Source organism: Biomphalaria glabrata, chromosome 14 (assembly GCF_947242115.1).
Source record: "Biomphalaria glabrata chromosome 14, xgBioGlab47.1, whole genome shotgun sequence".
NCBI lineage: Eukaryota > Metazoa > Mollusca > Gastropoda > Planorbidae > Biomphalaria > Biomphalaria glabrata.
The window spans coordinates 16809484-16821567 of record NC_074724.1 but is presented as its reverse complement, the minus strand read 5'-3'; the positions used below and the strand labels follow the sequence as shown (position 1 = coordinate 16821567).

General features: G+C 32.7%; 1 protein-coding gene across 1 annotated transcript in view; it reads left to right on the top strand.

The window, feature by feature from the left end:
* Nucleotides 1–10267: 10267 nt before the first annotated feature.
* The window catches only part of LOC129922926 (uncharacterized), a 5779-nt gene continuing 3962 nt past the window's right edge, over nt 10268–12084 (top strand). The window contains exons 1-2 of the mRNA XM_056011165.1: nt 10268–10595; nt 11525–11643. Coding sequence (XP_055867140.1) covers nt 10268–10595; nt 11525–11643 — 447 coding nt within the window. The remainder of the gene's footprint in view (nt 10596–11524; nt 11644–12084) is intronic.

Genomic DNA, 12084 nt, shown 5'->3' with positions numbered 1-12084 from the left:
TTTTTTTGTTTCGCCACACGGCAGCAACCATGTGATGTGCAAGGGACCTTAGTGTATGTATTTATATATATATATATATATATATATATATATATATATATATATATATATATATATATATATATATATATATATATATATATTGATGTAACAGGATTAATTTATCCACTATATATTAACTTGTTCACCACCTTTAAACGTTCAGGTCTAAGACTAATTATCGTATTTAATTTTAAGAATGGTTCACAAACTTCAATTTCATCTATCCCTTAGTCTGGGGCACCACGCAAGATCTGTTGACCATCTTTCTTCATTCCTCAATGTCTTTATTGTCTTCTAATCGCTTTCTCTGTCTGACTCTTCTTTTAAAAATATGAATAATAGATGTTTCAAAGGGAAGGAATATGGATAGCCCTTGTAGAAACTAAATTGCAGAGGCATTTATTTAATTTTTTTAAGCTAATTAATTGGCAATCTTATTTTACACATTTAATGCATAGACACTTTTTTGTTATTCATTGTTCTATAATATTTACAACTGCCTACTCTAACCAAATCTCATTACCACAATTCAATTAGGTCATGTAATTAAAATTGTACATCAGTCCTAAATTTGTCTCATTATATCTTATCAATGTTTTCTTTGCAATGTTACTTTTCAAATCTAATATTATTTTCCCACTAATTGTATAGATATGCTAAAATTTTGACCTGTACAATACTAAATGGGATACTTTTAATCCGCGTTGACTTAAAAGAAAAAAAAAACAACAACTAAACAATACATACGTTGGGCATGTATGTGGCCACCCCAATTCAAAAGTAAAACAAATTAAGAAAAGCAAAATATAAATGTTTACTTTATTGCTTGAGCATTAAGTGGAATTTTTTTTTCTATTCACCTTTATAACTTTATTATAATGAATATATTAACGAATAAATGTCTACTTTAAGATGAGTGTTGTTGTTTTTTTCTCTTACTACCATTCTTAGTGTTAGCTTACATAATTAAACTTTAATGAAACGGACTAGAAATGAATGGAAACAAACTGAACACTAATGGAAACGGATTGGAAACTTGGTTGGTGGTTACTTTGGAAACGGCAATAATGATTATCCTAGAATTTTTACAATTGATGTTTATCTTTGGGAACAGTACGTGGGAAATGTTACCGTGAGATTAAGGACGCTTGGGCTTAGCTACCTATCTAGGAGTTTGACACCAGACTCGAGCAGAGTTGTGCCTAGAAGCAGCACGAAATACCTTCTCCCAGATACCCCCTCCCCACTACAAATGAGATTGGACCATAGCGTATGAGCATGATAATGCGACTCTCCTTGCCTTGCTGTCAGAGATCTCAGACGTAAATGAGTATTTTAAAGAAATACTATACATGGGAAAATAATGTAAAGATAATTTTTTATTATTAAATGTAAAAAACAAAAGAAAAAATGATAATCGATTTTCATAGGGAAAAGAAAGAAAATGATACTTTTTATGTAGCTGGAGAGACCATTGAAATAGCGCAAACTTTTTTAAATACCTTGGTACTATCTTATACAATAAATAAAATTTGACTGCAAATACGGATTATTTTATCAAAAAAGGTCAGTAAATATGACAAGTACTTAGAAAAATTTTCTCTTTTAATGTTAGCGAAAACGCCTTGGCTATCATGCTCACCCTTAGAAAAGATACCGGCAACAGAGCTAGGCAGGCCTTAGAGTGGAATCCGCAGGGAACAAGACGCAGAGGAAGACCAAAAAGAACATGGCGACGCAGAGAAGACCGGGAAGAGCTGGGAAACCATCAAAAAACTAGCAAGAGACCGTAGAGAGTGGCCCTATGTTCCAGGAGGAACTCGAAGGAGTGATGATGATGATGATCACGCTCACATCTGCAATATTTTAAGTTTTAATATCACTACCTGGCATGGCAATCTGAACATCAAAATAAAATAAACTTCATAGAATTATAAATGCTGCTGGTAAAGTCATTTGCAAAAAAAAATCAACAAACCAACATTTGGGAAGCTGTTTGAGAAAAACATCCATAAGAAAGCTAAAAAGATTCATGCTTTGGGTCAGGATTTTGTTATGTTACCATCATAAAAGAGATACAAACAAAATCGATAGCGAAGACAAACAGACACAAAACCTCTTTTGTTACCATGGTAATCTAATCATTAAATACATCTCAACTATCTGACAGCTCTACAAACATTTTACATATAGATAAGTTATGAGTGAGTCTGGTGTGAATGTATATTTTGGTTTTCTATTGTTTTGTTTGGTGTAATGTACTAATTGTAAGACAAATTTCCTTAAGAGTATTATTATTATTTATTATTAAGATGGTGCGCAAATGTTTAATTAGTCCTATTGATACATGTTTGCAAAGAAATGTTTAAGTGTAGTGCCGTAAACCTGTGACGTAAGTGATTTCAAGTTTGTTTGTTTTTCTTTGACGGAAAAATTTTCTTCACAAGTTTGTTGCGAAAATTAATTTCTCGATAATGAAACATTTTGAAGCCGATATAACGGTCAACTTCGAGTTTTCCTGATATGTACTAATAAGCTGAGAATTGTAGAATTGTTTTTTCATTGATACACATCGAAATTTTAAAGAAAATCGTTACAGTCGTTTTCAAGATCTTGGCTTCCAAACCGAGAGGTCCCTGGTCCAAATCTGGGAGATAACAGGGATTTTTAATTTCGGGATCCTTAGGACGCCTCTGAATCCACCCATCTCAAATAGGTACCTGAAATTAAATTGGGGAAATTAAGTAAAGGTGGTTGGTCGTTTGTAACCGTGGTTAACCGAGAGCGAAAGAAAATGATGACCTTTACATTATCTGTCCTCTAGATCACAAAGTCTAATTGGGGAATGTTGCTATCTATACATTCATACAAATAAACACAAATTGCTGGTTTAAGAATATATGATTCAATAAAATAAAAAAAAATTAAGATGAATAAAAACAAGGTTACGAAGACAGTTTGAGTGAAACACAAACTCAAAATCGACCCCAAAGTGGTCCACCTAGAGTCTTCATCAGGATTCGAACACGGGACTTCCAGTTCCAAGTGCTTTACCCCTCAGCCACAGCATCTCCGTATATTTCATTTTGCGTACTCTTATATACTTTTAAATAATAATTAATAATTATTAACCTTATTCATATATTAAAAATTAATAACATGTTACATTGTAATGAAAAGAAACTAAAAAAGATTTATTCCTCTAACAAAATTAGATAAATTCAAGATCTAAGCCTCTAAGTCTAGGTCTGGATCTAGAAATAGATCTCAGTCTCTAAGTCTAGATCTAGAGTTAGATCCAAGTCTATATATAAGTCTAGATATAGAATCTTGATGTAGAATCTACTATATCTAGATTAGAACTCGTATTATCAATATATATCTAATTTATCTATGTAGATCTGGTCTCTATTTATTGTAATTTAGATCGTTATCAAGTGTTAGCCTAATGAGAATGTGTGAAAACTGCGTGATAAAAAGTAGTTTTTTTTTTTTTTAACTTACAATTGAAACGAAGTTTGTATTAAAATTCTTTTTAAAAACAACATTTGAATCAGTATTATATTCCATGAAGAATCTTGTGATCTTTTTAATAAGACTTATTTCTTCTGAAGTTTTTCATTGAAAAGTGGTGTAATTTTTTGAAAAATCTGCTTGCATATATAATTTAAAAATCAGATGGTTCACTTTCAGAAAAAAAGGAGCCTTTGCATCACAACTTTAAATGATCTAAAATATCATGATGTCCGATTTTCAATTTCTCTTCTAGTTTTTGAGATCAAAACGGGACGGACAGACAGACAGGCCACACAAAACTAATAGCGTCTTTTCTTCTTTCGGGGGCCGCTAAAAAAATATACGTTCATAAAAAGTTTGCGACCCATCACATGTTGAAGCTCCAGTCGCCATTAACCGGATTGTAAAAGAAGTTGATTGTGCAAAACACACTGGAAAGACCGCTTACAAGAAAGAAGCTTTACAACAAAATCAAAAAGAATGAAAAACGATAGGCAAACTTAATAAAGTAGGAATTGATTTAAAATAAACTTTCAATATGGTTTGTTTTTATTGAACGTTATTACATAAAAAAAAAAGAAAAATAGCAGTTGCATAAACCCAGGATTCTTAGGATTAAACAAGCAAAAAGCCGAGATTACCAAAAAAAAAAGACAAAAAGAAAATGCTTGGTCGTGTAAAATGCGCTCTTGACTATCGTCTCTATGTTTCCGGGTTGAATCCCTGTCCACTGCCATCCTCATCGTTCTGCCTTAGGTTGGAGCTAGGATTTAATAACCTTCTGTTCTAAACGATCATCCCAACACTAAAAAACAAAATAGAATGTGTCAATAAATTCACTTTATACTCTTGTAGTAAATGTTCAAAGAAGAAAAGAATAGACTCCAAGATTAATTTTGTGATTTAAAAAAATGTTCTAAAGATAAAACATAAGTGAATTATATATATATGTATATACAGTGGGGGGTACGGGGGGTGCGGTCCGCACCGGGTGACACCCAAGTGGAAAAAATGCAATTAGCAATTTGCAATTCTAACAAGGGATAAATATCGGTACATGTTATTTACAATTAATAAATATATCTAAGTACATTTTCTAAACATTTCGGCTGAACATATTTTAATTTTTATAAAATACTACCAAAAGGTCATAAACATTACATCATACTTTATATAAAAAACTTGAAAGCTTACTTTCAGATGTATGCCAGCTGCATGAACACTGCTTTGATTTTTAAAATATTTTTATTGAATCTATTTTATCGAATCTATTGAAGTAGTAGCTACTAACTAGCTTCGTAATACAAGGATGCCAATCAATAAGCACTGTTTATCAAATAACAACATTCTTCTGGCATAAAATATTACAGAAATATCACGAGCCATTTATCTAAATTCCGCAGAATTGGAAAGTAAGTGGCGATTGAGATTTCTTAAGACGAGGTTGTAATTTCAGACGTTGACTGTAAAAGAAGCTTTAGCCAAGGTGAAGAAAATGTTACAATGAGTCAGTTGAATGATATAGACTTCAATATTTTAAAGGATTGTTTGTCTTGACATGTGCCTCATTCACGTGATTTACGAAGGACATTATCCAGAGTTAAAGGAAAAGTATGACAGTTGTCAAGAGAATGGTTCTACAAAAGGCTTATTAACTGGAATAAATTAGTCACTTATAGCAAACAATTTTGACTTTTAACTATTTTCATACAATTCTGTAGAAATGGAATAGAAATGTGTTCCTTAATTTAATAGGTGGCTGATATAATGTCTAAAATTGGTATATTAAAAGACGTATGAAGAATATTCATCTGGATTGGAAAATAAAGGGAACTCGTTCCTCTTAAAAAAAAACTCTTGTGATTCAATAGATAAAAGAAAATGTCAGGTGAGTATTTACAAGATGCCAGACTTACTATTTAGTAAATTTCCCTTTTAGACCTTAGGAATTATGGGGCAGATGATGTTAAGTTCAACTGTTTCTGTGGCCAACGGCTAACGAACAGGCTGTCATGTAGCCAGCACAACAATCAATCGCCTTTTCTTTTCCGTAACTTATAACTAAAGATCCCGAAATTAAACATTTCGGCCTTCACCAGGATTCGATCCCCGGATCCCTGTTCGGAAGCCAAGCGCTGTATCCCTCAGCCTCCGAGCCACTATGTGTATAAATCAGTTTTTAATGCTGAGCTTCAACTCATACTGGAAGCAATAATTGATGTAGCAGTAACCCAAAAAGTCTTTATTTCAACAACTGACAAAGTATTGTACATAAAAATTTCTAAATTATTAGCATATTTGATGATTTGATGTAAAAAATGATTCTATAAAATAAATTGAATAAAAGATAGATTTTAACTTTAATTAAAAAGTTTACAAGTTTGAAATACAGAAAAAAACAACAACATTGTAATTTACTTAGAGCCACATTGTTGCGTAATTAAACTATCGATACAGTGTAATAAACAATGAAATTCTAAAATAGAATCGACACTTCTTCTATAGTATATATATGGTAATGGGGGGGGGGGGGTGACACCCTGAGCTGACCGCACCGGGTGACATCCAAGCTGGTGACTCCACTGTATATATATATATATATATATATGATACAAACACCAAAGATAGATATCTATATATACCATACATTTATACAAGAATACTAGTGGTGAAATGCGTGACACCATTTTATCTTTTCAGAAACACAATTTAAGCACTTTTATCCTGATTACTCAGATTTAGTCATTGTAGTTAATTTTCGAGCAATACGTCATCTAGGACAAGAACAAGTTGGATCGCTCAAACGGGTGAGTAGATAAATAACATTAGATTTTAGTTGGGGGCAGGGGGTAAAAGTTTTTTTTTTTTCGAAAAGTCGTTTGTTGTTTTTCTTTTTTTTATTCTTTAAACTTTAATGAATGTAATAAACTAAAACCAATTTTAGCTTAAGTGACTGCGTTTTGATCATCGTGTACAGCAGCGGTTCTCAACCTTTTATGCTCGGCGACCATTTTTAGAAACCCCCACTCTGCCGCGATCCCCCCCCCCCCATACACACACAGACAGCAATAGAAGAATATACAATAACAGTCCATATTTTCGATGGTCTTAGGCGACCCCTGGCAAATCGTCAATCGATCCACAGGTTGGGAACCCCTGGTGTACAATAACACTGCTCAAAATGATTAAATCATTGATTCTCATATTGCTTCACCTTTGTAGGTAACTTCAATATTCAGAAGCAGCTTTCAAATCACACAAATTAAGATGTACCTAATCAATTTACAATTACTAAACCAATTACCAAACCAATACTAAATTATCAATTATCAATTACAAATTACCAAAAACCACTCCTAATTATCAAAGCAATTACTAATTAGCGCCGATTACCATATCACTTAATTATTACCAAATTAGTTACCGATTACCGATTTCCAAAAAAAGAAAATTTAAATAAACAAAGTGTGCAAAGATGGAGACGTATTTTGTAAAGTTCCTTCAAAACATCCTTCAGTTTATGCTTGGGATTATAGAGAAGATAAGTGTATAATTAGAACTTTTCTGTGTGCTGTTAGGAAACGATATTAACACTGCTACCTTGCTTAAATTTGTAGGCCAGTGGTGCCCAAACTATGGACCGCTTGCCTTATCTCGCCCATAGCTCCTTATAAACTTTTGCACCCAGTGCGTAACGAAGCCTCAGAAGCTCTAGTCATTGATTATGCGCATTTCGCACGCGTGTCGGATATGTAAACCACAAGCTCTAAAACACATTTTACAATTAAAAATAAATAATTGATAACAAATCTTATATTAAAACCAATAGAAAGTAGAAGATACTATTTGTTAAGGTCTCACTACACATTTAGTTCAAAAAATTCGGTTGTTAAAATTTAAAAAACCTAAACAACATACAAGAAAGAAAAAGATAGAACACGAAATGTTAATCGGTCGTTGGTTTCTGTATCCAAGCAGCTAGTACAACTAAACAGGTGAAGAAGCATTAAAGTCTTAATGCAGAACTTGAAATAAACTCTAACAGACTTCTTTTTAAACAAATCTGAAAATTTTTTTATTGATAAATATGCATAAAGTTAATGTAGATATATGGAAAACTATAAATGAGATAATAATGCTTTAAACAAGACCTAACTCACCAAGATACAAGTCATTGTGTCACACATCTCTTATCCTTTTTAAAAGTCACTCCCCAATTTATTGACTTGAACTACGACAGACCTTAAAGTCCTAATGCCAGTTAAATAAAATTAGCATAAACAAAACCAATCTCCACTACTCGTGACGTCACATGTCGCTTTTAAAGTCCGTCATTTATGATGTGTCGCTACTGTAACTAACAATTAGTCTTTTATTTGTATACTAACGTGTGTGTTTGTGTGAGACACTATTGTAAGTGTCTTTCTGTGAGAATTTTTTGTGTGTTTCTGTGAGACAGTCTAATGTTTTTTTTTGTGAGACAGTTTTGTAAGTGTGTTTCTATGAGACATTTTTGTGTGTTTCTGTGAGACAGTTTAATGTGTTTCAGTGAGACATGTACTATTACTGATGCCTTATATGTTCGTTGGTATTACATTGTTCTATCGACTTAATTAATCAACCAAATTAATCACTTCATTATTTTAATTATATCCAATGTTGTGGCCAACACCTGGATACTATATATATATATATATATATATATATATATATATATATATATATATATATATATATATATATATATATATATATATATAATAAATTAATACCTATTTTAATGATACTATTGTGTTCGGAGATCCTACATTGTTACATTAGTCTTTGTTGTGCTCTTGACCTCCTTTTGCACTAGTTTCAATCATTATTACTTGTTGACAAGCAACAGCGAGAATCCTCCTAGACATCTTGTCGTCAAGAGCTGATATTCAGTTGTTTTTTTTACATGTAGCATCTAAGCAGGAAGTAGTTTAAATACAAAATATTTTAATTTTTAAATATTTTAAGAAAATAGAAATAAAAAATAAATAAAAAAAAATTATAGAAAAGAGAAATAACTAATGTAATCAAATACTGCGTTCTACTGTGTTCTGAATTGAAGTAGTATGTCAGTTAACAAAATAGGAAGCAATATTGAGCTTTACATTGAAGTGAAAATATTGATGATTTAAAAGATCTGCGAAAATATTGGTATCGTTCGATGTACCCTTTACTTGCACATTACTAAAATAGATTGATATGCAAATGAAATATATTTTTCACGGTTTCATTTTGTGGTTTCAAAGTTTGACAGGTATGTGAACAGGTTAATTTCATTTGAAATTTCCTTTAATTTTAAACCTGTTTTATATTTTTTCCTTCTTTCATTCCTGCACCTTCTCACATCTATGTCCATTTGTAGTTTAATTCTTTTTTGCACTGCCTGTAAACTCTATTTGTCCATCTCTCTTTTTCTCCTTCAGCCTCTCTCTCTCTCTCTCTCTCTCTCTCTTTCTCTCTCTCTCTGTCTTTCTCTCTCTCTTTCTCTCTCTTTTTCAGTTTTTCTATCTCTTTTTTTCTCCCTCTATGTTTCTGTCTTTATCTCTCTGTCTTTCTCTCTCTCTTTTTCTGTCTTTCTCTTTCTCTTTGTCTTTCTCTCTCTCTCTCTCTATTTCTGTCATTCTCTCTATTTATGTCTTTCTCTCATTACCTCTGTCTTTCTGTCTCTCTTTCTGTCTCTTTTTCTGTCTCTTTCTGTCTTTTTTTCACTGTTTGAATTATCTACCCCTGTCTGTCTGTCTTTCTCTCTGTCTTTCTCTCTGTCTCGCTCTCTCTCTCTGTCTTTCTCTCTCTCTGTCTTTCTTTCTCTCTCTCTCTCTCTCACTTTCTCTCTGTCTTTATATTTGTATTAAGTTTATAACGTATATAAAATACATACACATATATCAACCTAATTTGTTTTGGTCTTATTATGTAGTACTAGCATCGCATATATTTCAGCGTAACTAAAATATGTAAACATGGCTACTATCTTAGAGATGGGCATGGCACTAAAAAATAAAACGATTCATATTTGAAAAAAGAGCGACACAATAACCATTTTAATCTTTTTTTATAGGCTTTGTAGAGAGGAAGTACACATGCGTTGTAAGTTATGGACTTATTGCTTTTCGGGCCTTTTCTGATCCAACCTTTATATATGCATGTATCTCATCACATTGGTTCTACCCCTTGGCTGTAGTCCTAGGAGTGCTGTGACAGTTCACGTAATCAAATCCCTCCGTTTTTTTAGATCAGCAACTGTTCTTAGTAGGACAGAAAGAGAGAGGCCGGTCCATTCTTTTATATTATCTAGACAGCTTTTCTTTGTGCTTCTTCCACTGTACCTTGACGGATGACTCCGTTGCCATTTCACCCTCACTGATAAAAAGGAAAGTAGTTGGTAGTAGATGATCTCTGAAAGAGACAGTTGCAGAGCTCTCGCGATGGCCGTGGTACACACATAGAGGCCTTAAAATAGCCCTTTTAGAAAAAATGGTGAAGAAGATATAATGAAAACCTAAATAGAACCCCGGCAAATAGCGGCTTTGTCTGCATCATATGTGAAAAAAGTAAGTTTTAACTGGATTTACGTGGCACAGTGAAACACTGCACTTACAATTTCTTCTTCGGAATCATAGACATTGCCAGTATTAATGTTTTAAAATATGCAACCATACATTTCATATATATGTCAGTTTTAGGTGATGACATCAAATGTAACCACGTGGAGGAAGAAACAGCCGCCCAGCTTCATGTCGTCTGGTCTCCTAACCAACCTTCACGCGCCAAACTTATGATCTTGTTGAACGAAACAGAGGTGGCGCTGTGTTACCTAGAACCTGTAAAGTGTACACCGTTTTCCAAGCTCACGAAGGCAACAATAAAGAGTACGCCAAATCAAAGTTATGAGATCAATGTCTCAGTACTTGGGGTGAAATCTTTAGGCTACTGGAAAGTCCGATACATAAATGAAGCTGATGTAAAGAATGACACAGTTTGTAAGTTTATTATGTTTGGTAAGTAAGAGTTTCAGAAGTGTGAAGTTTCCTTCAAATTTATGAAATTTCCTTTTTTTATGTTTGATTTTTTAGATGTTCTTTCAGAATTGTAATTACTATCCCAAACCACCCCAAGGAATGCGTGGGTCGACGTCTAGCAGGATTCATCTTCTTAGCTTCTTCTTATCTTATAAAATACAGAATGTCAGGAAACACCCATTTCGACCGGGCAACCATAGCTTCATAAACTAAATGAAGACAAAATATTGATTGGGTATCTTTACTTTTTTTTGCAATACATCGATTTTGGTATCTTTACAGTCTTTTGAAAAACATTAACTTTGCTGTTTTTATTGCTTTACATTGATTGGATAAAACTAGTTTTTTTTTCTTTAGATTGATTGGGTATCTTTACTGTATGTTTTCCTTTGTTTTACATTGATTGGGTATGTTTATTTGTTTTCTTATATTGTTTTCCATAGCACGTTTTTAACTTTCCTATAGCATGCTCAATGTGCTCCGGTTCAATCTCTTTTGTTATTTTGGGGGAGAGAGTATATGGGAGAAGGCTTCAGTGCTGAATTTTAGGTGCTAAACAAATACAACTTGTCTCGAGTCAAACCTTAAATCTAAGAAACTTCTAGTCTTTTTTGGATTGGAACTCAATTCCCTCAGTTCAAGAGTCAAGCGGTTTAATCCATATTATTCCACTCATCTACACATGACATGCCTCTGTGGAGTGAGGCGTTTTGTTTTTCTGAGTTGTATAAACCGCTAACTCATCGTGGGTTCTAGAGCTAGAATCCTTATGTTAAATGAGAGGTATTTTAAGCGAATACATTAGAGCTGAGAAATGTTTGCTGTGAGCATATTAGACCAAAAGGAAACATTTACCTTGGTATCTTTTCTTCTAAAAATGACTAGTTTTAAGACTTTTTGTTCTTCAGCTAGGGCTAAAGACCTGAAATGTCAATCACTGTCTAGAGAAGAAATTCATATTTACTGTTTCTCTAAGAGAATCTATCCATCGGCAGCATGTATCCTGAATTACATAGATAATAAAGAGGTAATTCGTTTTATCATGTTTTGATGAGTAAAGTATTTGAGTTAACCAGATTTAGTTATTGTTGCACTTTTTAGCTCTGAAACACAACATTTCTAAGCATCACAGTGTTAATCTGCTATTTATTTCGCAATGATAATCTTTCAATAATGTGACTTAGGTTTTGTTTTTATATAGTTATTTCAGAAATCGCTCTCAATTTCTCTATTTTCATTTTCGCTCATTTTTGTTTAGAGATTTGATCCGCAACACATTTATTCATATTGCTTACTTTTCTTTTCTCTTTTTCTAAATTTAATTGCAATAAGAAAGTAAAGGTAATCTTAACAATGAAAATATTAACAAAGAGCAGATAACTTTTATAGCATAACTCAAGAAATAAGTTTTCTGTATTACAATGTTATATTAACGACTACACTTGCTACAAACTTACTTTCCCTTATT